This window comes from Brienomyrus brachyistius, chromosome 15 (assembly GCF_023856365.1).
Source record: "Brienomyrus brachyistius isolate T26 chromosome 15, BBRACH_0.4, whole genome shotgun sequence".
Taxonomy (NCBI): Eukaryota; Metazoa; Chordata; class Actinopteri; order Osteoglossiformes; family Mormyridae; genus Brienomyrus; species Brienomyrus brachyistius.
Window position 1 is genome coordinate 21,052,316 of NC_064547.1, and position 26,268 is coordinate 21,078,583.

Consider the following 26,268-nt stretch of genomic DNA (forward strand, 5'->3'; position numbering starts at 1 on the left):
GCTGCACGACGGGTGGTGTCCCTGCTGCAGAATGCCCTGTCTGAACCAGCACCTAGAGACAGTGAGGGTTGTTGTTATCACCTTAATATTGTATATACGCAATCTGTTATTTATTAACTAATTTAATTGTAATGTATTCTTCTGATATGTTGTGCACAGCTAACAAAAAAGAGAAAAATGCAAAACCAAAGGAAGGCTTTCTTTTCTCTTAAAAGTCTTTTTTCTAAACCAACTGAGAGTCAGTTAGAGGGGTGTTCATTATCAGTATTGTTGCTGGCATTTCTGAAAATGTGCCAATTTTAGTCAAGTGGCTACTTTTCAAATGCAGTCCCTGGCCAAGATGAAGAAAGCCATTAAGTCGGGTTAAAACAAAGTTCATGAAGACTACATGATAATATTAAGCACTGACATAACAAACAACATTTTTACATGCAAAATATACAGGAAATATACACTGCAACAGGCTAGGATAGACAAATAACCAAATACACTAGCAAGCCTGACCACTTTAGACCCCAGATTAGAAACTGTTGGTGAATGAGCATACATTTTTTCCAAGTTTTGTTTACTTTGCTGAAAGCAATTTAAGGGCTTTCAAGTTCTCACAAATAATAATAAAACAAAGATTTTCCCACTATAGCCAGATCCAATTTCTGTGGGGGGGGGGGGGGGGGGTGACAATTTGTAGTAATAACTATTTCCTGCTGAAAAACACTGGTAAACTATCCACATGTCTCTGAATATCTGTGAGTCCTGAGACCTCCATGACACATAGATATAAGTTGCCAGTGTTGATCGGCAGGAAATCTTCTCCAAAGCCTCTCCACCACCTCACACCAATCCACCCAGGGCTGTAGAAGAACAAACTTCAAATAAATTTGATGTTAATACAAACCGGATCAACTTGTGGTTTGTGTCCACGTGTACCAGAGACAAGGGCCCTGGTACAGAGTACATTCTGCGTACAACACAGCCAAGACTTGACAACCTTGCTATGATGCCCATGGAATCAACCCCATGCATGGAGGCTGCAACTCTTCTCCACCGAACCCTGTAGCCCATTGACTGCAGCCTCCCTCTGACCATCTTGTAGCCTGCATTTGGTAAATCATTCTTGACAGAAGAAACCAAATTGTCAAGTTCCTCATCACTGATGGAATTATATGTGTCCCTAACACAGAGCTCATATTCTTTCATTCTTCTTAAGATTGTTCTTCCTGAAACACCCATCAGTGTGGCTATGCAAGGCACAGGAAGTTGAGTATGGAACATTTCTTTCAAACGTTGTTCTTCAATCAAACTCTTGGGTCGTCCATTGGTGGCAGTGACTTCCTGTGTGGCAGTAGGGCTGGACGTTCCAGATATGCCCTCACAAGGTCAAAGAGCTCTTGCAAAGCCAGGGTGATAGCAGGAGGTACTTCAATGTGATTAGACAGGGCCTGCAGAAGATACAGCTCCTAATCAAACAAACGGACCTCCAGGTAATCCAAATTTAGTGGAGTCGCGCTGAAACCCATTTCTATTTTATGTAGAAGACTTTCGAGAAGGTGGTATCTGAGCTGTTCACAGAACAAATTATAGTTAATGAGGTGTCAAGATCTTGTCTCTGATCCACACACTAGGCCTACCATTCAAAAGTTTTAATTATGAGAATGAAATGTTTTTGTTTTGTGAGGTGCTTGTTCATGTATGATGATGCAGTGGCTGCTCTGTTTGATCGTGGTAAACCTTTTCACAAACAATATAAGTGAAGAAGTATGACATTAGATCTAAGGACCAGAGTCAAATAAAGTTAAATAAAATCCATCAAAAACACTTACTCAGTGGAGATTCCAATGTAGCAGGCAGACAACTTTATGGCTTTAATAATGTGTTTAGCAGCTACAAGGACAAAATATATTAAAAAGCTCTCCATTCTAATGCTAATTTAATAAACATTAACAGATAGCACTTAAGGTGGTTTCGCCTATAGTCTGCTAACACTAACCCGAGAAGCGGCACTAAACCATCGGCACTAAGACCACGCGTAAACCGCTGAGCGAGGGCCTGAGCTGTGTGAGCCGACGGCGGACAGCAGCGTCCGAAACGTGGTCAGGCTGCAGGAGGCGCCGAAGCTCTGAGTTTGTTGGGAAGCGAGTAATTGGCCTGTAGTAAAGTTGTTTGTGGTGCTGGTAACTTTCTTTCTATTTTTCTGCAAGGTACTTTTAATTTGGGGGAAACATTTTCTGACCGGTAAGATAAAATAGCAATTTTGAAAGTTTACGAAATTTAAATGCTTACTGATTACAAACGAACCCAAAGTGCGCGCACTGTGTTTCCAGTGACACCAGCAGGTTGCCATGGCCACGGGTCGCGGACGCGCTTTGGCCAGTTTCATGCAGGGCGTCGAGAAGCTGAGGGAAGCCGGGTCCGGGTCTGGGTCTGGGTCTGAGTCCAGACGGGACCCCACCGAAAAGCTGCAGCAAGCCGAGTCCGGCTCCGAGTCCGACCGGACCAGGTACCGCTGCCAGCTGGGTCGGCCGTTGGTGTTCCGGCACCCCAGGCGAGGTTCTGCTGAGCGCCCCCTCCCTCCAGAACAGGGCCGTAGCCAGCTACGTACGTGGTCACCGAGATCCGGACCTCGGTAATTTTTAAAGAGTATAAAACAATAAAATAACTAACGTTTCGCATAACTCATTAATAAAAAAAATACATTGTATCCCCTTCAATGTTTAAATGATGTTTTTGATGAGATCCACTCCCACCCCCCGGATCCTGGACCTCGCTATTTACCAAACCATGGCTACGGCCCTGCACCAGGGCAGCAGAAAACAAATTCTGTCAATTCATTAATATTATAACCATTTCAGTAGCACGTCAAATTCAGTAGCTCCGGTCAAATGAACCTTACAGTGTGCAGCGAACATCTGTCGCAATGTCTGTCTGCACTATTAATGAATCAGATTGTGACTTTTCTCGCAATTGTCGTGTTCCCACTGAATTTCACCGTGACACCTATGCCCCCTTTCGCCTATCAGACGTGGACGTCGCATTGCAAAGCATCAAAGCAGGGCGGCTGCCGCCTGCCAAAGCCAGGTCCGGTCTACCCAAAACTACCTCGACAGGCAAGTGAAACGTGCTGTTTGAGATTTGATGCAAATCACGTTTGCTCTGCAAGCTAACAAAGTCGTTACTCTGCAAGGTTACTGACTCTGTAAGGTATGGGATGTGCACATTAACGATTACGGGCAGAAATTGCCCATGTGTCAGGTGGCCAAAGGAGCCCTGATTACTGGTACAAGTAAAGTATACAGGCTAAACATCTGTGTAAGTACATCCCTGCAGGGATTAATGAACTATCTGCCAAGCTGCCATTCCCAGGCTGTAGATATGGCCTAGTCAGTCTCCATTCCAGTAAGCTCTGTATGTTGCCCTCACCAGAATGCCTCCCGAAGTCCTCCAGAAGCTACTTTTGCACCTAGATGCTGCCTCCCTGTTTTGCATTAGCCATGTGAATAAGATGTTTTACGAGCTGGCCAACAGCAAGTAAGTATTCATTTACATTTTATTCCTGATCATTTTCTGTGTAGTTTTTGCTCGGCTTTCGGTTATAAACAAACGGTGAAGACTTTGTCGGGACAGCAGGCTAGTTAAGCATTAGTGATTGCTGTCTGATTTACATTTATCTAGCAGATGCTTTTGACCATTGTTATGTAGAGGCGACGATCAGAGCCAGTGAGTGTCCAGCAGCATCCCTGCAGCGGGCTGGGTTAAGGGCCCAGTACTGGTATGACTACTCTGTCGGGTACAGGCAATGAACCCACAACCTGCTGGGAATGGGCACACATGCCTAACCCACTGAACTGCCATTAAAACTGGCTGGTCTGCGCTTTTATACTGGCATGCAGGAACCGACCCGTAACCTAGCTGTACCACAGATAGAGACTAGTTACTGCGCGGTTCTGGCTCGCTTTGGTTTTCCACTACAGAAGGGTTAGCTTGGTAAAGGCGGTGCTGGGTTTGCAGAGCAACACTAACATAAAGCCAACGGGATGCTTATTTACTGTTCACACAATGTACATCATGATTTACTGTGTGCTAAATTCTGCTGGTACGTTTGCGAGTATCCCCGTGTTATGTTAGCATGAAACGCTAGCAAAATTAGCATTCATTACGAATCTCTTCCATTCAAGTTGTTCTATTGTACTTTTTAAAGTAGGAAGCTGGAAATTTTCCACTTCTGACTTATTGGGAATGCATCAATGCACCGCACTGTGCAAAACTAATAATAGTGAATAATGACACTAACATACTGCTTAGGTGCTACAAGCATCTGCTTAGAAACTGAAGAAGGATGTTTCTCTGTAAATAATTTATAGCAGTGTTAATAGATCTTTTAATACAGTCCATTCTTAATTTTCCTGCCATTCTATACTGACAGCAGGGCTGCACAGGGATTAAAAATCGGCACTGGCCTTTTGACCGGCCTATCACATACATCCTCAGGCTGAATTTTCCCAAGCAGGGAGGGGTCCTACACGATACATTTTCCCGACCCACAAACCTGTTGGTATGTCCGATGGCCCGTCCAGCCTTGAGTGAGAGCAAGTGTTGACGCCGGATTCCTTCCTCACAGCTATGTGTGGTACAGGATGTACCTGCGTGAATTTGAGACGAGCGCATGGAAGCCCAGAAAAACGGAGGAAGTGACGGAGAGGATGAAATCTGCCTGCATACATGAGAGGGGGCAGGGCTACTGGAGGAATGTCTACTTCAGGAAGATGTCGGGATACAGCGAGGAGCGCTGGAAGCTGCAGCTGAGGAGGCTGGACCCTTACACCGGGCTGTCCAGGGACACGGTGCAGGTGCTCAGGTCAGCAGCTCACCCCTGGCGTATGTCTGCCTTTGTTTTGTACAGATGTCATAAGATTCAGGAGGCTTTCTGTTTACCATCGTGTAAAGATTGAAGGAACTCTGCTAGGTATACAATATACTCTGTTGTATATGCGTCTGTCCTGGATTACCACGGGCTCCACCTGTCCTTTGAGACCTCACCTGACATTGAGACACGTTAATTGAGGTGTTATCGAAGGCCCTGGCTCACCTCTCCCCTGGGTTACCACATGCTCCTTTCTTTCCTGTCTCTTTTGAGGCCTTCCCTGACATGTATAACATGTGTTACTGTAATTGCAGTGTTATGGAGCGCTCTGCCTTTCCTATGTCCCTATGTTCTCTGCCTGTCCCCTAACACGTCTAACACCTTTTTTTCTTGTGGTGGTTTTACCCCTTTCAGGAGCCTGAACGTCTCGTGGGAGATCACCATGACCGACAAACATGGGAGAGAAACCACTCTTGAACAGTCCCACGCCTACTTCTCCGACTCTGGGGTTACCCTGTGTTGGACCAAAGGCAGCTTCCCCTACTTGTACAAGATCTCTTCACTGCAGCTGCATGGTGTGCGTCGGATGCCTCTGGGTGTCTCTGGCGTGAAAAGGTACGTCAGAGTGCCTTGACTGAGAGGGATAGTTCCTTAACCAGTTTCCCTTAAGTGCCATCAGCTGACAAGCTTTGTGTCTGATGTGTGACCTGCTAGAGCAATAGAGCAGAATTATTACCACCCCAAGATTTCCTGCTATAAAAATTTACGACAAAGAATAAAATGCTGCCGCCGCAAGCAGCTTCTGATTTCTGAGATGTTAGAGTACAACTGATAATACCTCTGATCTAGAAGAGCCTTTGAAGAATCTTTCCTCCCATAAGTAACCAAATAAACTCTACTTGCATACTCCAGTGAGGTGCATTTTAAAATTGGGAACTAAATTCATAATGATTTTTGGCATTAGCTTGACATCTGGTTTTCATTGCCTTAGGGACTTGAGATTAACTGTTTTGTAGTGGTGTAATTAGCTTTGAACTTGAAGTTTTAAATTAACCAAGAATCTCAACTTCATCAACCAGAAGCGTGACAGATTTCTAGAGCCAATAAAATTGTTAACTCAAGTGAAATGTAAACAGTTTCCATATGGTTGACCTTTTGCCTTCCTTGTACAGTAAAACCTCGAATTGCGAGTAACTTGCTTTGCGAATGTTTTGAAAGACAAGCAAAATTTTTACATTTTAACTTGATAAACGAGCAAGATCTTGCAATACGAGTATTGTGTATATGCTTTGTATGCCTAGCATCACGTAATTACAACTGAGCTGTGAAATTGAAATGGAGGCAAAAGCGCCTGTCATTGTACAGGTTCCTTGTTAGTCGCACAAAAAGCAAAAGATTCCAGTGAGCCAACAGATAGCAGTGATTCCGTTAGTTATAGTGAAAGTCATCCTACAAAATAACCCTCCTCTTCTCTTCTCTCGTCTCCCTCACACCATCCACGATTCTTTTCAAAGGTAAAGTGCAGGTTAATTTTGTTTTATGTACTTTTACTTTATATTTTGTAGTTTCCATTATTTCTAATGGGGAAAATTTTCTTTGATACTTAAGTGCCTTGGATTACAAGCACGTTTCCAGAACGAATTATGCTCGCAATCCGAGGTTTTACTGTATTTTGCTTAGACTGAAATATCAGAAATTGTTCCCTACATTGTATTCTCCAAACAGATTTTTCACTGGTAGATCTATAATGGGTTGTGTTGAATTGCATAGATCCATAAGAACTGATGATGTAGCTCTTCATATAACACTGGATCTCTGGCCATCTTGGTTCTTGTCCTCCCTCCCACAAATATGTGATGTAGGTTAGTTTACAGAGGTCATGTCGTCGAGTAAATACATCCAGTCCCTTGTACACCAGGCCAAACACATGCCTGTTCACACGCTCATAGTTACCAAGAGGATGTGTTAGGGACCCAGATTAATAGTATACAGACTGGAAAATCATGTGTGTACGTCAGATATTTAGCTCTGAAGAATGCTTCTAAAGACCACCTCCTCTGTGCCAGGACAAGGCTCCGTCTGACATTTATCAGTGTCACAAACCAGACCCACCATGCGCCGGGGCAGTATTTTCCACAGATGGCCAGGATTTCTTAGTGTCTGCTGTTGCAGAATAAATTCATTGCATTGCATTGCAAAGTAATGTATCTGTGTATGAAGCTGTCTGACTTTCTGCTTCAGATGAGCACATGGTGCCCATTTTGCTGGGCTGCAGTAATAATAAACCTGCTGTCAGTGGGTCCATGAACGGGCTCGACTTGTTCTGCCTGTCTGCCCAGACCCGGCTGGCGCTCCCTGATCTTCAAGGTGGACGGGGACGCAATCCGGAGGACTGGCCAGTACTTCGGTTCCGACCAACTCATCAAGCTGTTTCACCTGCACCCGGGACTGGTTATCGCAGTATGGAGGGTATGGAGGGATAAGGGCACGAGGTGCTTTATTAATGACAGATGCGATGGGAACGCAGGCCAAAATCAGGCCCTTTCATTTGGAAATCAACTAAGATATTCCTGAAAGCTTCTGCCTGTGCAGTGCTCGCTTTTTAACTCCAGGGGTCTCATTTATCAAAGTCTTTCCGGAATGCTTCCTAAATGCGTGCATACAAATCGCCGCTACACACGGACGACTTGGCACTTTCCTGTTGTACGTACGAACTGTCATGCGATGTGAACACGAAGTCTTGCGTGTTCTAAATGTGGCTGCATGTGCACGGGAAGACTGATCTGCACGAACACCCTCAATGAATCATAAATGGCCGTACAACTTCCACACAACACGCGTCAAATAGGAGAATATGTCGCAGAAACTGAAACCACTGAAGAGACCTATAGGCAGTGTCCAGGTTATAAACGAGATCCATTCCCTTAGTCTGTCTTTCCCCTGGCATTGGGGAAAGGTGACACATGCAGTTAATGTTGTCACCTGTAATGAGAACAGCGGTAGGGGTGTCTGATCTGAAAATGGCCACCGAAAAAAGGGGTCGCAGCCCATAGATCCAACGTTCGTGCCAGGGGCGTGGGCCAAGCACCACGTCGGTGTCACCTCTTGTCTATGATGGCAGCTATTTTACCAGCCAAACATCCCTAACCGGAATCATTCCAGGCGGTGACACTGACAGTACTGCTCCCTCATCCATGGATGAGACTACCAGAAATAGGCAAGATATTTCAGGTTGAGTTTAACTGGCTGCAGTAAGTAATTAGTGCGTCGTACACCGCAGTAGAGGAACAAGTGAACGTTGTTGAAAATTAATTGTGCCAGACATGTCATTTGTCATGTAAAACAAGTATTTATTGACTGATATATTATTTTTGGACATGGACTTTATATGATTTTGGTACCATTTCTAATTAGCGTGACCTGACTGCATATGCTTTGCACAAACATAAATAGATAATTTTATTTGTCTATCAAGGCTGATATTTAAGTGTGAGTCTCTGCATATCCTGTGTTGTTCTGTTTGCTTAAGCTACGCTCCTCTACCACTAGGGATTAGCGTTTATGTCTGGTTGGGATAATTCGTAGATAAACGCACATTTGTATGCACAGGAAGAAATAAAAATGATAAATTATCCCGACCAATATACATGTAAAAATGTGAGTACTCACATTTCATGCATAAACCCTTCATACACACAGTTGATAAATGAGACCTCGGATTTTGGTGTAATTAGGACCAGGGTTGTGCGGACTTGAGAATTTATGAATCGTGGCCCATTCCATCCATAAATTTGGGAATTTTGAATTGAATTGGTCACATTCCACAAGATGTTGAATTGGAATGACGAGGAATTTAATTAGAATTCTGTAAGCAACACTGTATGAAGTGCTCTTTCACCATAGAGAGCATGACAAATTATTTTTTGTTATAAAATATGACACTTAAAATGTTGCATTTAATTCCAAACAATGACATTTTATCACTGTGATGCAGTGTATGCTTATATGCAGTTCATATTGAAATGTTCAGCTGTACTGGTACAGCTGCGCCTGCACTCTGTATATGAATTTGTGTGAATTCAGTTCTATTTTAATTGCGCTTTGTCTAATATTCAAATTTAAATTGCCAAAAACCGGCATGAAAGGCTGATTCTGTGTTTCCTTAATGAAGACTGTGTGTGTCTTTTAGAGCCATTGGTCCATAGTATTCATCATGGTGAACCTCCACTTCCACAGGCTGGTGGAGAGAAGCCTGCTGGGGACGTCAGTATGGTGCGCTTACACTGTCATATTAATACCAACAGAGGGCAACGTGCTGACCTAACGACAGACAGACGCTAAACAGTCTGGAAATATTTAATCATTAAAATGGACGTGCCTATTGACGATATTTACAGCAAGGGCAGTTACATTCCGAGAGCAAAGCATTGTATCTGTTGTTGTTAAATCGTACTGTCCTTTAATTACTACATTTGTACATGTGTGCATTAGCGTGTTTGTAGAAAGATACATCTTAATCTGCTTTCTAAATTCTGCTTTGGTGCACGTAGTTCTTTTGCGGGTGCGGGGTGTACGTGGCATGCAGCCTGGGAGTACCAGTGTAATCTGTCACTTGTCATGCAGATTTGATTTGCATATTGCACCAATCCACACAAATATGTATGTATATATATGGATATGTAGATGCTCATGTATAGTATGGGTGTGCCCTGTGAAATTCAGAAATCATTAAACGGGGTCTATGTTTGTGTGCTGATATGCCTGTGTTTCTGTATACTTTTCAAAAAAACATCTGTCTCTAAATGCTTTTCGTTCTGTTTTAAGCCCCTATGTGGCACCAGATGACAGACTGCCTCTTGATGATGTGGACCCCGAATATGGTCTCCATGGATACTCTCTGCACATATCTCTCCACAACACGATGAACATCATCATGTCGGGGCATTTCCCTCAGCTCTTCTGCAGGAAAGGTGAACGAAGAGGAGGCAGATTGGCTGCCTGCTTTTTCCATGACTCTCTTATACTAAGTGTGTGACATCCAGAGTGTGAATTTGCAACCGATGTATTATCATCAGGTTAATGGTATACTGGAGGAAATGGGGTGTGTTCTGAAAAAGCTGCCATAACTAAAATGGTAATGAAATGGAGATGTTGAAAATGTAATCAAACCGACATGCCTAAATTAATACTGCATTTCAGCAAGTTTTTCGCTGCTCTTATTCAGTTGATTCAACACCTGTGAGGGTGATGGCAAAATGCTAAAGTCGAGTTTAAGAGTCATTTACTTATTAAATGTATTGTTGAGGGATTTTTTTAATAATTCAGCTTTAAAATAGGTGTATTTTATATAGAGCAGATCTCTTCTGATTCTTTGTGGTTTGTGAAGCGAAAAGCGTGACGTTAAATTTAGGCCATCGGGCCGTTGTAGTTGCCCTAACCAGGTTCTATCTTTTCAGGTACCAGCTTCTAGTAGATTTCAGTCTCTGCAATTAAGCCCATTCTTTGTATTTTGTATTTTAATGGGGACCTTTGCCTTAAATTAATGCAATATATCCAAACAAATTGTGAAAGTGTTCTCATTATGGCTTGTGATCCATTTCGATACTGGACCGTACTCTAGAACAGAAAGCCTGTGTTAATTTGCCTGTCCTCCAGGGAGTCTCAGTGGTTTGGTCGTACTGGGCCAGAGAAACGACCACAGCCTAGAATGAGAAAGCAGCCAGATTAAGGTTTCCTCTCGGCATGGATGGGTTTGCTCACCGTACAAATGTTCTGAAGAGGCTGATTAGTAGGGCTAAGCGATTTGGGGAAAATTATTTAATTGCAATTGCGATTTGATTTGCTATATCATTCTTAAGTCAAGCTTCAGTTCAGTATTCAGTGTGTAATAGATTTAAAACGTATGATGTCGCATTATCATGGGAGAACGTCAAAATTTAAACTGGTCTATATTCTAGTGCAGGGATGAGAATGTAAACAGGTGAACTGCTTCCAACATGTATTTGTTTTCAGCTAAATTGGAGCATGACGTCAGGTGACCTTCAAAATGAATGGGAAACATTAAGTGTGAAGTGCACTGCTAGGACAGTGTGTATCAGGCTCCTAGTAGTAGGTCTGAAGTCCCATAAAGCAGGGAGGAAGCCCTTCATTAATGAGAAACAGAGCCAGGTTGGAATTTACAAATAAATGTGCATGTTATGCAGAAGCACACCCATAAATCAAGAAATGAATGAAACTAAAAATGCTGCTGTCTCTTAATTTTATTATGTGTATTATATAAATATTTGTACTTTTTTTTAACTAGTAAATACAATTGAAAATATGCCAAAAAAACTTAGGTTAAGCTACTAGAAACATGCATAACATACTGTTCCACCTCATTTTAACATCTTGTATTTGAGTTATTTGCAGTTCAGTTCGAATCTTCCAAGCGAGGTTACACAGGTGGCGACTGCATGAAATGTCCCGCAGTGTTTCTCCTACGGGCAGCAGCACCCCGCACACAAGGGGCTGCTATCGCAACAAAATTTATCCCAAGCAGTAGCAAGTGCGCAGTACCGCCCAAGCCAGCGACTCCCAAATCATCCACTGCTTTTTCGTATTACTCATGTCGTCTCGCACAATTGCGTGCCCTTTTAGTGGGATTCTTCCATTAAATGCTGCTTCAATCTCTTGAAACTTTTTTTTTTTGCAAAGACTGCAAATCACTGTGCTACTAGTTCTTGTTTTAAGCAAAAGAATACTTCGTTTGGAATCATGTTTGTTAGTTTGCTTCGCAAGCATGCAGGTTGCATTTGCCGTCCTCAACCTCTGATGTTCTTGTACTCCTCTGACTACGAAGGGTATGCATATGACGTCACAGCAGGCAGAAGTCATTTCGCTAACACTCAAAAGTACTGAGTGGCAGCGTTGGTGTTCAGTTGGAATTCCACTGAAACACACGAAGTGGGTGCCACGTAGCTGTACGAATCGATTTGACGATAAATAGGAGCTCCCTGTTTACATATTGCCGAAAACTAAACAAACTAAATGAGTATCTCACATGAATCGGTCACATACGGCCGACACTTGATCCATCTAATAGCTATGGGTCTGTGCACCTCTAATCATTACCTTTAGACCTGCCTGCTGTATTTGTTAGTGACATCTGGATTATGAAATATGGTGTGTGAAAGTCTTGTCAAGCATGCTTGATTTTGTATGTATAAAATAAATGTATAAAGTACAATGTATAAAATAGCCGGTAATATAGCAGTAGATGGCGCCAAATCGCTTACAGCATCGGTCACCGACCGGTTATGATACTTTCTATACCCCTCCCTCCCAAATTTGGCAAAAGAGACCATAACTCCCTGGATTATTTTCTGCGTAAAAGTAGCTTACACTGTTAAGGTTTGGCGGCCGCTGTTGCCCAGTGTGCTTATTCGGCGGGGGGTGGGCACGGCCAAGCCAGCAGTGGTCTCTGCAGAGGCAGCACTGTACTGACCTTTGCATTTCACAAACTCCCTGCCCCAGGCCAGATCCGAAATGGCTTCATAAAGCTGACGGCTATCAGCAGGAAGAATCTGTCTCAGCAATCTGCCCTCTCCGGGAAATTCATCCTGCCATGGAAGTCTGACTTTCTGGGTGGTAGTATCGAGGTAATCCTCTTTGCCGAGGGTGGGCAATCTTACTCCGAAAGGGCCGTTGTGTGTGCGGGTTTTAACTGCAACTCTCTAATTGGATTACTAATTAGAGGACTGATTTGGCTGAAGAGTCCTCACACCTGGGTTTGAACACAGCTAAAGGTTACCCCAAAAATCTACATATACACTGGCCCTCTGTGGATAGGACTGGCCACCCCTGCTCTATGCAGACCCAATGGCACTCTCATGCTCCTACCTTTCTGAAATTGGAAGAAAAAAAAATTATATATATATATATATATATATATATATATATATATATATATATATATATATATATATATATATATATATATATATATATATAAATTAATCTGAATGCAATGCAGTGACGCATCATCTCTTCACAAGATACAACATAGCAGGACGTTTAACACAGAAAAAAAATGTTTTTGTATTATGTGTATTTTATTTATATAGTACTTTTTTTTTCTTGCATTTAATTGGCAGGACTGCTGCATGATGAATCTGACTGTTTTTGATGAGGCTCAGCATCCCTTCTGGTGCGTCAGCGTACCTGTGACCATGACCCTGTCTGACAAGGGCTCTGTGTCCTATGACTTGAATGGGGAGGACTTCTACATCAAGCACCAGGATATGGACGGCAAGGTCATGCTGGACCTGGTGTGGATGAAGGAGCACTCGCAGTTCTTCCTTGTGCACCTTGTGGTCTACATCTCCACCTCCAAAGTGAATGAGCATTTTGGACGAGAGTATTGAGGCAGTCGCGTCTGGAACATGGTTTCCTGTTTTGTTCTTTGAGGAACCAAACAGCCTTACAAAATGTTTGCATTGAGATAACTGCTGACACATCATTTGTTTTAGTTTTTGTTTGTTTTTAACACATAAAATGTTATATTCCTAAGCTTCCAGTGGTTGAAGTTGAAAGAGGCAGTGAGGTTTGATGTTGCTATTACAATGGCTACTGTATTAGTTTTACTTTTGTTAGTTAAAATGTTCTTTGTTTGAAAGAAGTCATTGCAATTTTTGTTGATTTTTTTCAACGTTTCAGAATTTTGGGGTTGGGTTGAAATTTGTTCTAAAATAAATCCACTCCAGAATGCATAATACTCTGTCATTCATATTGTGGGTGTTTGATGCCCTTCACGTTTGGATGTTACAGTTGAATTATTCAATATATCAGAACCAAATGTGTGACCAAACATCCTTATAAGGGAATGTAATTGACGTGAGTCCTACATAGTAATCTACATCTTTCACAGTCCATTTATTTGCATATTAAATCTGTGCGTTTCCTCAGTTATTTTACTTTTTAGGCTCCTCTGCTGCTTTTATGCAACCATACAATCTTCCTGACGCTCGCTTGCACTGTGTGTATGTTAGGGATGTACTGATCTGACTTTTTCAGTTCCGACACCAATACCTAGGTTTTGGGTATCAGTCGATCCCGAGTATCAGTCCGAAACCAGTGTTTAATAAGATGCATGTCTCACTGTGGGGAGGAGACTGAACGTTTTCTGTTATGTTCAGGGAAATGTCAGGCTTAAATACTTGTAAGATAATGTAGCAAATACACAGACATGTATATGCCGAATTATTATTATTATTATTATTATTATTGTAACTATTATTCAAATAATAAACAATAATGTTGCACCAGCAACTTGGTAAAAAAATCTTCCTACATTATCTAGAATTACAATTCCACTGTTACAATAAGTGTAAACCTTTTAGGTGCAGCAACAAATTTGTCAGGAATGAAAATTTCAGTATAAAACAATACAAGTGTTTTAAATATAAGATGTAAGCATGGATGTAAGATGTAAAACATCGACAAGATGTAAACATAGAAATCACATCACATACTAATGCAAACAAGCTTTGATGAATCCAAATACGCACGATTTGTATAAACAGACCATTCAAAATACACAGGAATTAAGTGCAAATAGCAAGATACATTTCAGTATAATATAGTAGCTGACACTGAAAAAGCATCAAGGATCAATTTCAGATTCTTGCTCTCTGCTGTTAATCTGTTTCTCTATTCAACCACAATGCTGGAGACTACTAAACTTCTGTTTTCTAAATAATCTTTGAACAACTATGTAAAAATTCGAGAATTGTATTTCGCAGAGAATTACATTTTATTCCACATTATTTTTCCTATATATTATATATATTTTTTTTAAATTCTTCACCCCACAGTGCAGGCATCCACTTGCAGTCCCCCTTCACCCCTCAGCACAGGCCTCTTGCAGTCCCCTTTCACATATATAGTTAATGACAGATCAGGGTAATGTAATGGCTAATACTCTCCCTATTGTCCAGCTGATTTTCTGTTTCTCCACCTGGCAAAAAAAAAAAAAAGATAGGACTGTTTCCTATCTGAAATGGGTAGACCCACCGGCCCTGTATTTTTTTTGTAATCCTTTTCGGTTTTTTTTGCCTCTTATCCATTTATGTATTACTGTTGTATTTCTCCTTTGCTCTCAGCTCTCTGTGGGGTTGGTATTTGCTCTCTGTGTTTGTGTGTGTTTCCTCCAGACACTGCGCTCCATGAAGAAGCCACAAACTTGCCTTTAAGTCATTCCCAGTGTGTTGATGCGTACATTTCTGCCCTGTGATGGATTAGGGAAAAAGGTTAGGAGGCAACATACTTTAAATCAGGTGCTTGGCAGACTTGCCACTAGATGGCAACATTTTTATGAAAGTTAAAACCCATCGTGCCGCTGCATGATTAGCCGTTAAAACCTAGCTTGTACCAATACATCGACTTTATAGGCTAACTGCATTGATTTACTGGCTTCCCTTTAACAGAGCACTGGTGTTGAGCAATCAGGCCCCATCTGCCAGCCTTCAGCAGTGTGCCTGGCATAGACCCATGTGCTGGCATGGACTGCTATTTAGATCCTGGTGTTTGCATCAGACCTCGGATCATCATCAGTCTCCCTCTGTCACACTCCTCCACCTTTTAATATAACACACACAATAGCATTAATTATTCATGCCCACGATAAAAAACAAACTTTTCTGTGGGGTGCTACTCATGTTCCCTGTAAATCCTTTGCTGAATAATTTTCTGTTTTTCCCAATGCTAGTGTTTTGTGGGTTTATTTTATTATTATTTTTTTTTCCATCTGGATGAAATTATCATAAATCACTGTTAAGCTCTTTGTTACATACTTGGATGCAAAAATATGGTACACTAAAATAATTTATTGTTTGATTGAACTGAAAATTATTTGAGAGAGTTTGGCAAAATGATTCTGGAAGATGGAGAGCAAGAGCCCCGGGGCACTGAATTTTAAATCATTTTGAGTTACTCTGCTTTATATTATTTCATTAAATGTTAAAAAAATATATGACTGAAATTAACATATCTTCCCTTTAAAGTCTGACAGCCTGTGTGCTATTCAAACATACTAATTGAACATCCATTATCTTTGGGCGTACAGCAATACTTTTAAGATCCTGTTGGATCAGGTGTTAATTCCCATAAAATTAACAAAAAGGAAAATAAGAATATAACGGGTAAATCCAAGTCTTTTCTTACATATGTTTTTGGATCAGTTTATTGGTTTTGGCTACAGTAACCAGTGACAACCGTCGATACAGTATTAAGCGGCCAGTGATTTAGGACACGTCATCCTGACCTAAAGTTTGATGAGTTGCGTCTCACGAGAGACCCTGACGTAGTTCCCCACAGCCAGGTACACAGCCAGTAAAGTGTCTAGCTGAATGAAGGAGTGATAAACATGAAACTACTGAATGTAAGTTTAGCTGCTGATGTAGGGGACTTACCGATCACCTTCTTGTCTTAAAGTGTGTGCGTTGACGTCTGAAGTAGTGTAACTCTTACTGTTGAATTCTGTACACGGATTGGCTGTGTGAAGCAAGGAAAACAGCCTTTTCTTTCTTATTCTTATTCTGTTGCCGGAATGAAAATATTGTCCTTATTCAAATTCTCTTTGACCCTAAGGTAACTAAAAGGTCAAACTGATGAAGCATAAAAAGTCAACATTAGCCACAGCTGTGGTTTTACTCGGTCAAAATTACCGTGCTCTGCGACAGTACATCAAAATATCCTGCTTACCGAGATTACTGCATGCAAGGGCTCAACCCCTAAGGGGTAGTTTGGAACAAACTTGTACTTTGTACCGACTCTAAGAAAGCAGTGCAGGGCCATCGCATCAGTGGGTGTTTGGGCGTTCGGTGTGTGTTTAACAGCAACGATGTGTCTCATCAGGACACGGACCGGCGGGAAAGACAACAAGCACAGATTGGATTCCCTGTACCCATGTTTTTTGGGGTTGAGTTTTGGTCCAATTTTGCCGGTGCCGTGTAGCACAGCACTCTGGTAATATTTGTGGTCCTTGTATGATGTACAATGACATTATCATGGAAATACGGCGTAGCTGGGAGAGCTGGAGAGCGGGAGAGAGGGACCCCTGCGCATTGATATGGGCCTTTCTGAGTGATAAATGTGAAATGTATCCTGATGGTGCCCATTTGAAGTCGGGGGGGGGGGGGAAGAATCCAGACTGTTTGCAGGTTGCCCACATGTGGCACACAGTCCCTATGGGTCCCCACATGTATTTCAGTGGAAGTGAAGTGACCTGGCATCTCTGAATCACGATCAGTAGCTAACTGTACAGTGTCTGCACTTCAGGTAAGCAGTCCTCGTCGCTATAATGCAGTGACACACCGTCGTTCCCACAGCATCAGCACATCACACTTTTAGCTGGGCAGGCGATATATTTGAAATGTGACCGGCAGCACTGCAGCGAAAGCGGCGTAAAGCCTTGTGCCTTTCATCTTGATCTCCTTTCGGTCTCCTCTTGCGTTTCAGAGGCCAGCTTCTCACACGCCTCGGGTTTTTTTTTTTTTGCTTCTGTCATGCCAGATTGAGTTTTCTGTGCCGTAGCCAGTGCTTTGCCTGGCAGGAGGCCCAAGTACAAGGAGCAGTCCATCGTGTTCGGTCCTGTAGCGGTTCAATCCCCATTTTGTCAATTCCCCAAGTAGAGCAGCTGTTCATCCCTCTCTTGCGGAGTTCTCCGACAGCCCAGTGACGACAATCATGACATTACGCCAAACCTCTGCCATATAATGGTCTGTAAACTCACCAGCTGAAGTCTTCGGATCATGCATTCCTAAGCAATGGATTAGCAAAGTCTGTTGTCATTAACTAGAGTAGGGGTTCAGTAACAGTCCGCGGCCAATATTCCACATGCAAAGCTGGGAGTTTTGCAGTTGGGTTGGGTTAATTTCCAACAATAAACCAGGCCTATATATTTTCCATTTTTACAGCCCCTCTTGTTCATGTGTCCTGATCATCTGGAAAAAAAATGGAAACTGTTAAATGTATAAAAATACCAACTGATCCATCGGCAACCACCCCAACCCCCCCCCCCCCACCCCCAAATCTTGGCCACTTTACCAGTCCATGAAATTACCAGAAATCAAAAGGTCAGGATCTCCTATTCTACTGCACTCGTTCCCACTAACAGCCAGCCGGCATTCTGGGAATAGGGTAAGTCGATACCTGCCTTCACACTGCTTCGCTTTCTTATGAGTGCGTTCCTTCTACTAAAATGACATTTGTAATGGAGTTTCAATATATTCCAAGCTTTTTACAGCCCACACTGCTACATCTCCTCTTATAGGTTTCAGATGTATCTGTAGGAATGAGGGGTGGACTTCCAACGACTGGGCAAGTTAAGTGACACATACATTCATTCACTGACCTTCTTGCCATCCATGTAAGGCTTCTCTTGTACTCTTGGCCCTAGAAAGGGCAACCAGGCTCAGCCATTCATGCCACATTGTAGCCTTTTCTACGCCCCCCTGGTCCTGCTTGCCTTGTGCTGAGGCCATAACGGCTGTCCCGTGCTTATATTCTTCCCCGCTGTTTTTACGGAAAACCGTTTCCACTCGTTAAGTCCCAGTCCCTTCCTGTCATCTCTCAGTCACATGGTTTCGTTCATGGAGCTGCTTGACGCCAGTCTCACGGTAGTTAATAGGAACTCGCAGGAGGATTTACAGACAGACTGACGTAGCACGACACATAAGAGCTTCAGGTCCCCTCCTGGATATTCTGCTGCTTGACAAGCGAAGGCCACTCCGGCCAAAAACGACATTCCATATTCTGTTTTCAAGCTCTGCAGCAGATGACATTTCTGACACTTTCCAACAATAATCTCTCCAACATATTTCACACCCAGATACTACAGCCCAGGTGAGTAATACTGCAGAGATAAACTCACACCAGCCTCTTCATTTTCCATGCCTGGCAATATCAATAATAATAATAATAATAATCTTTATTTATGTAGCTGCTCAAAGTGCTTCACATAAGGGATTAAAATAAGAACCAAAGGCAGAGAAGCTGAATAAAATATGTAATTAACGTACAGATCAAATAAATTATACAACGAAGGAAAAAAAAATTAAAACAGAATAACTAAAAAGCTGTAAAATAATATATTGCTGGATGTGTGAATACCTAAAACGAATCAGAAATATGTTATCACGAAAGTGCATCTTATTACATAATTTATGACATCATATATCATTTACAATTTATATATAATTATATTTTTCTTTCACTGTGACCGTGTACATAAGACAGATCAACGCATGATTTTTTTTTTTTTGTTCATATTTAATTTTATAGCTTAAAGCTGTTTTTATTGTTTAGAGAAATCCTGAATAATTCATTTTTAACTCAATGGGGTGGAGATACGCCTATTCGAACCCTTAAAAGTGTTTACCCTTTGCATCTTTTTTTTTTTACTGCAAGCCCTGCAGGCTTTACTGAAGAATCGACGGTCCTGGAGGATCGGCAAGCCTCCAACCGACGGCTCCTTCCTACAAAGCAAGGGCAGTCAGAGACGAATCGCTTGGTCTTGTAACCTGCCTGAGGTAATTTGGTCCCTCACCGCAGATGGCTTAATATGGGACTGTGGGTGTCAGATTCACAGTGGAGCCTCTCTGCGGGAGGCCAGCATCTCCACCGTTTAACAGTTGGGGAGTCTGAGCTCGACGTGCTAAAAGTAAAGCTGGGCACCATAGTCCTGCTCATATCTCGCAGCCTTTGTGCGGTGAGTTATTGTTTTGACAGCCTGAATCCAGTTTCTAGGTCCATCATTCAGGCATGTTGTGTTTGGCTCTGTGGATTGAGTTCCACCCCTGAAAGTTCCCTAACAGCAGACAGACATCAATCATTACCATTAACTTTAACTCTTTACTTTTAACACTTTACCTTTAACTCGTATGTTTCGGCAACACTGCCACTGTCACCTGACGAAGAAAATCCAGGACTATAGCCAGGGTGCAGGGGGTGGCTTACTGCTCAAAAACGAAAACCTTAAAGCCAACTACTTCAATGGCAGGGGGGGTTCTGCTCTTGAGAAAAGTACTTAACCTAAGTTGCCTTGTTAAAAAGCTACACAAGTGGGTAGACAAAGATACTTTGGAATATAATATCTATTGAGTTGCTAAATGTAAATGGCCTTGTTGCTATGTGCAGGGCCCCTCAGCTTGGGGTATCTGTTGTGTTTGTTTATTTCCTGTAATGCATGTCTGCGTGTTGCATGGGAGCAGAAAACTAGCCCTTATTAGAGAAACACATTTTCTCCTCCAACTGTTATTTTGAGAGTATTTTCTCCGGTCAACCGCAGCAAACACAGCAAGATGTGTAAATGTAGTAAATTGTAGCTCGTACCGTAGTCCCTTTCCCGTCCACCCACCTAGAAAAAACATTCATTACAGAATCACCAAGGAGCTCTGTGGGATTGTTTGTGGGATTCTGCACGACCGGACTGGGTTGTTTACATTCCTTATAATGTCTCTCATTAAGTGCTGTATGGAAATTACTATTAAATTCTTTTTTTTTTGTTTTTGTTTCGCATACCTATGTCACCACGTATTTTTTCATATAGTGATAAGGGTTTTATAAAATCCTTAAAAATGGATTTATGGGTAAAGTTTTACAATAAGGCTCTGCTTTGCGTATAAATGGTAATAACTGGGAACGCTTTACATTAAGTGTACCTTCATAATGCATTCGAACAACATGCGTTGCACCTTCATAATGCATTCATAATGCATTCATACAACATGCGGTGCACCTTCATAATGCATTCATAATGCATTCATACAACATGCGGTGCACCTTCATAATGCATTCATAATGCATTCATACAACATGCGGTGCACCTTCATAATGCATTCATTATGCATTCATACAACATGCGGTGCACCTTCATAATGCATTCATAATGCATTTATACAACATGCAGTGAACCTTCATAATGCATTCATAATGCATTCATACAACATGCAGTGCACTTTCATAATGCATTCATACAACATTCATAAGCAGCATGCAAGTACACCTAAACATCCTAACATCCCTTAACAGCTTTAAGCTGGGATGTGAGCTATAAAGATTTCCCTAGACTTCATTGCTTTGGTCTGTAGCAACGTCACCCAGCTGACAGGAGCTGTTTCATCTCTCTCTGTTGAGATCATTAGTGCACCTATAACTCACCCACAGGATGTGCGTCTCCCCCTAGGGGCAGTGCACCTCCCGCTGCGGGCCGTAGGGGTCTGTCAGTGTGGGCCCCGGAGTGGAGGGAGGGGTGCCCCCCGCCTGTTCGGGCCAACCCCCCACGCTCACGCACGCCCATACGTTTTTTGCTGGAGAATCCAAAGTTTAGTTTTGCTATCAGGGTTTCTTAGCACATGCAGCCTGGCTTGCCCTGAACCAGACTGATATTTAGCTCATGTACTGTATCTACACAGATCTCCACTTTCACTTCCATTCCGGCGTGTTCTGTGCACCATTGATGCTTTGTGACCATCTCTGCGTCCAGAGGAGGAAGGAGCTACACCCTCTGCTTTTGCTGGCTGGTGCCTCTTGTGCTTGTGCTCCAGCTCTGAGAGAACGTGACCTGAGCGACCACAGTCCCAAAGATCCCCCCTGCAATGCACTGGGGGCGATCCGCTCACACAGCAGAGAACTTAATACCCTGGCATCCCCCCCGCCAAACTTGCAGTTAGGATAGCTGTGCACTAATGAGGTTCAGGTGTGGGCTTCGCTCCGGGCAGTACGGTAAGGGTGCAGGCTGCAAACACATTCTGACAGCACCTAACCCCTGCTACGAGTGACACAAACCGACTGCAGCGCGCAGGGTCAAAGGTGCTGTAGGAGTTCAGCAACTGGCCTGCTTGTAACCTTAAAGGCTGCCATCTCAAGTAGTGTAAGTGGTTGTTTTATCCTGGAGCACGACCTGAATTACTCCAGTAAAAAGTGTCCCAGTGTAAAAGTTTAAATTACTTTTGATAGCAGCCATGTCATGCAATATAATAAAGGGAGGAGAGAAGCAGCATGGAGCTCCTGCCGCACGGCGTCAGGGGGGCAGATCAGAGGGTGGGGCACTAATCTTTGATCCCAGTGCAGGCAGCACCAAGCTGCTATCTTAATGACATCGAGTTTGTCCATTTCTCTCTCAACCTGGCCGCCGATGCAGGTCACCACATACAGTTAGGTGCCAGTGCTCATAAAATATACACTTATGTCCACAAGTGTTGTTAATGATCCCATATATTTTTGACTTCTTATTTTGCCATTGTCATATTATTTTTGGAGCCTGACTGTAAGCGGCCAAAAAACAGCTTTATAGAGTTTTTACATTCAGAGCGGTTAAGAGACAGAAAAAGGACTTCATGACGTCAACTTGAAACCGTTAGAAAGCCCTTAACATCATTCGTTGAGGCTGCACAATGAATCACATTCTTAGCATTTCAACATCTCAGAAAACTCAGCTTATATTTAATAAACTTAATAGAAACTAATTATCTTTTTGTGTCTCACACTGACTGACAACAACAGAATTTCACCACATGGGGGGGCCAGTTCGCTTAAATTAAGGAGAGATGGCCATTAAATAAAGTCCTAGAAAGGACGTACCACTGGCACTCAAGCGCAGTGAGTAAGTGTCGTGTAAACGGGGAGCAGAGACTTCCACAGCCCAACTGAAACTGGCAGTTTTTGGGTGCACGGCTTCTGCACCGATCATTTTAAAGCACCCACTGAAAAACAGAGAGAAACCCGACACGGAGGAAGTGCACTGGAGAGTCTATATAAACAAGGAATCGTTTACAGGTCGTAAAAGCACTCCTGCGTCCCCGTGGCCACATTAACAATGGAGCGGCCTGCTTCTGAAGAGCCGGCCCACAAGCACACCTGTTGTTTTGCCACCCTTTCTGGTCCTGTGGTTCATCCTCAGGACACACAACGCAGGCTCTTTAAAGGGGGTCGTTCACTTGTTTGGAGAACCCAACATCCCCCCCGACACCGGAGCTCCCAAGAGGGACTCCTCTGACCAAAGGTGGACAGACTGCACCCCGAAGGGTGAAGGAGAACGGACCCAAAATCAAATACAGACGCTTGGTTACGATGGTTTGTGTTATGATATTTTGACTTTACGATGCGTAAATGTTTTTCACTTTCAGTACAGTATTCAATAGACTACATGGGATATTCAATACTTTAGTATAAAATTGGCAGGTCTTAATGATTTTTCCCAATGTAGGCTAATGTAAGTGTTCTAAGCATGTTTTTAAGGTAGACTAGGCTATGATGTTTGTTAGGTTAGGTGTACTGTATTAATATACATTTTCGCCTTAGGATATTTTCACCTTACAATAGGTTTATTGGAACGTGACCCCATCGTAACCTGAGGGGGGGGTTGTACAGTCCACCCTCAGAACAACACCAGTCGGACTCCAGGTCCTCTCATACTTATGCCATTTAAAGCTTCCTAAGCGAAGGCCCTTGAGCTGACAGCGTCACACCAAGGTGCTTCAGTGATGTGAGAGGCCACAAGGCTGGAATGGCTGACGTGTACAGAGGAGAAGCTACAGTTCGGAAAACACTTACAGACAGACACATGTGCTGCGTGATATGAGACGGTCACACCCTAAATGTCTCAAATGCGGCGGCGCTCACTTGCATCTGAAAGGAACATCTAGAAATGAAAACCCTTCCATAGTTAATCCTCTGATCCTTAACCTTTTGGATCAGTAACTTATACCATGAATTCTAGATGCTAACAGCAAGCATAATCCTGAAACAGTAGCTCCTGGTGTGCGTATGCATGAATATTCAACTCCTCCCCCCCAAGACACCTACATCATAGAGTCTCTTGATGCCAGGAGTCTGGTTGTGATCTGCTTGAAATGTGGTGTGAAGTATAAACATTGTCGCTAGGTAGTCGCTTGAGGTAGCACCGGAACCTTCTAGTGTTATTTAAAGCAAAGAGCATCCGGGGGTATCAACGTTGCCATGAAAAACGTGAAAGCAATCTTTCAGAACATTCCTCATCACCAGTGGCGATTAATTAAATTCTGCTCTTATTTGCTTTGCCTCACAAAATATGTCCTTATGCATTAGCAGCAATATGCTTATGGGCTCAGTAGACGCAGAGCGAGCTGTAAGAGCTCTGTATGTACGACAGAAATGGTTCAGATGCTCCGTTCTGGACTGAGGCACCGAGGCACCAGCAAGCGCCCCAGTTCCTACCCACGCTGACCACTTTCTCACAGCACATAACATCTACCTCTGTTGGGGCCTCCAGGCATCTGTGGACCACAATCATGCACATAGGACCTGTGGGAAAAATTCCTTAATTTCATCAACCACTATAAATGGCTCGCGCTGCTGGGTGAAGCAACATATTTCCCCGAAAAATGCTGTACCGCAAACGTACGTTTGAACAAACAGCACGGGAGCTTTCGAAACTGCGTAAAACATATATTTTTAAGGATACTCCCGGCCTCGTATTCCAGTCAAATTTTCTCTGGAGAAGGCTGCGCTACCACGCTCTTGTGCAACATTTAAGTGAGACCTCCAGGCTCCACGCAATAAAGAAACTCAGTCATATTTACGAGAAACTAACAAAGCTTGTGCCTTTTAACCCAATCACCATACCTCGTTCAATAGAATCACCTACTGGATGTGTAGCTCTTTTGCGATGAAGTAACAATTCTCGGAAGTGAGGCTGCTTAACTGATCAGTCTTTTTAGTATCTATGGGCAAAATCTGAAGAATAATGAGTTTGACGTTGTTAGTTAAGGCTGAAAAGCCATTTCAAGCCACTTGATGTTTTTCATGTACACTTGGCTACCCCACGTTCTCCTGCTGATCCTGTAGAGAATGCAAGTGGTCCAGACATTGAATATTCACGGTGACATCTGCAGCGCTGCTCACAGGAAAACCCCATACCTCCATGAGGGAGCCACTTCAGCCGTGCCATCCTACATCAATCACATCAAACGGCTACAGCACAAGGAACTGAAGCGGATGGGGGAACGAAAGATCAGGCAGTGAAAACAAGATGAGGGCCCCATTGTGCATGCAGTGGACAGATCTGTGTCCTCGCGAGCAGTTGGGGGAGATCTGTATAGTCACTCTCCTACTGCGTGGGTGACTTACAAAGGAGACGTGCAGCTGGCATGCGGATGCAGGCAGCCCACTTGTGATTCACCCTCTGCGGACCTGCAAAACAAGCCAAATAAGAACAGATAAGGAGCTAAATGAGCCTTTAAAGTTCAGGAAACACCGGCTCTAGTCAAATGACAGAATTAGCATGAGCATTTGATATTAAGGAGTTGCATGTTGCATGTTCGGTTCAACTCAATTTTATTTATGTAGCTGTTTTATCAAAGCACATTGCCTGATGAAACCGGACAGGCTGCTGAGATGGATGGTTTGGAAGCAGACAAGGAAACGTTGCAGTTTTAAAAGGATTTCTGGCAATTTTGTGTGATCTGGAAATGAGGGACTGAGGGACTCGCTACTCAAATTATCAGCACATTTGAAAACCTCTCAAGCAGCCTTTCAAAAGACTCAGCTGCAACTTCAAAGGTCTGAATCAGTGTTTACAGGCATTTTGCAGTTCCGGCAACAAAGAACATTAAATCTACCTATTATAAAGCCTGTTTCTTCTCTGTAAGTTTTTCAGCTACAGCAAGCAGTGAAACATTGGCAGGTTAAAAAAGAGGGCAGTTTGTTCCCTGGCACAGGAAAGGAAGAAACGGTTTTACAGTGGCCTGTCTATGGACTTTTATAATACTTCTGATCAGGAGTAAGGGGCAACTTAGATGATACATGAACAGCATGCGTTACATCTAAAGCAAAATAATTAAATCCAGGTGTGTAGACTTTGCAGAGTCAGTGTAAGCTCTCAGTTTTCGTGTATGTAGATGTTTCAAAGTCAGTGCAAACTCTCAGTGTATGTGCTGTGCAGACCTTTATGAGTCAGCGTGAGCTCTCAGTGTACGTGCTGTGCAGACCTTTATGAGTCAGCATGGGCTCTAAGTGTATGTGCTGTGCAGACTTTTATGAGTCAGCGTGAGCTCTCAGTGTACATGCTGTGCAGACCTTTCTGAGTCAGCGTGAGCTCTCAGTGTACATGCTGTGCAGACCTTTCTGAGTCAGCGTGAGCTCTCAGTGTACATGCTGTGCAGACCTTTCTGAGTCAGCGTGAGCTCTCAGTGTACGTGCTGTGCAGACCTTTCTGAGTCAGCGTGAGCTCTCAGTGTACGTGCAGTGCAGACCTTTATGAGTCAGCGTGAGCTCTCAGTGTATGTGCTGTGCATACATTTCCGAGTCAGCGTGAGCTCTCTCAGTGTACGTGCTGTGCAGAGTCAATGTGAGCTCCTTCAGTGTACATGCTGTGCAGATGTTTTAGAGTC

General features: G+C 43.0%; 1 protein-coding gene across 4 annotated transcripts; it reads left to right on the forward strand.

The window, feature by feature from the left end:
• The first annotated feature begins 1,417 nt into the window (after nucleotides 1–1,417).
• Nucleotides 1,418–13,611, forward strand: fbxo15 (F-box protein 15). Of its 4 annotated transcripts, XM_048977489.1 has the most exons (12): nucleotides 1,418–1,481; nucleotides 2,199–2,232; nucleotides 2,322–2,497; nucleotides 3,018–3,104; nucleotides 3,421–3,525; nucleotides 4,616–4,852; nucleotides 5,273–5,473; nucleotides 7,198–7,327; nucleotides 9,048–9,130; nucleotides 9,683–9,828; nucleotides 12,374–12,498; nucleotides 12,994–13,611. In XM_048977489.1, exons 3-12 carry the CDS (start codon nucleotides 2,340–2,342, stop codon nucleotides 13,261–13,263), a joined length of 1,542 nt encoding a protein of 513 aa, XP_048833446.1. In that variant the 5' UTR covers nucleotides 1,418–1,481; nucleotides 2,199–2,232; nucleotides 2,322–2,339; the 3' UTR covers nucleotides 13,264–13,611. The 4 variants fall into 4 exon arrangements, with proteins under 4 accessions (XP_048833446.1, XP_048833447.1, XP_048833445.1 ...); XM_048977488.1 differs by lacking the exon at nucleotides 1,418–1,481 and having other exon boundaries at nucleotides 2,050–2,232; XM_048977491.1 differs by lacking the exons at nucleotides 1,418–1,481; nucleotides 2,199–2,232; nucleotides 2,322–2,497 and adding an exon at nucleotides 2,570–2,595.
• Nucleotides 13,612–26,268: the final 12,657 nt, after the last annotated feature.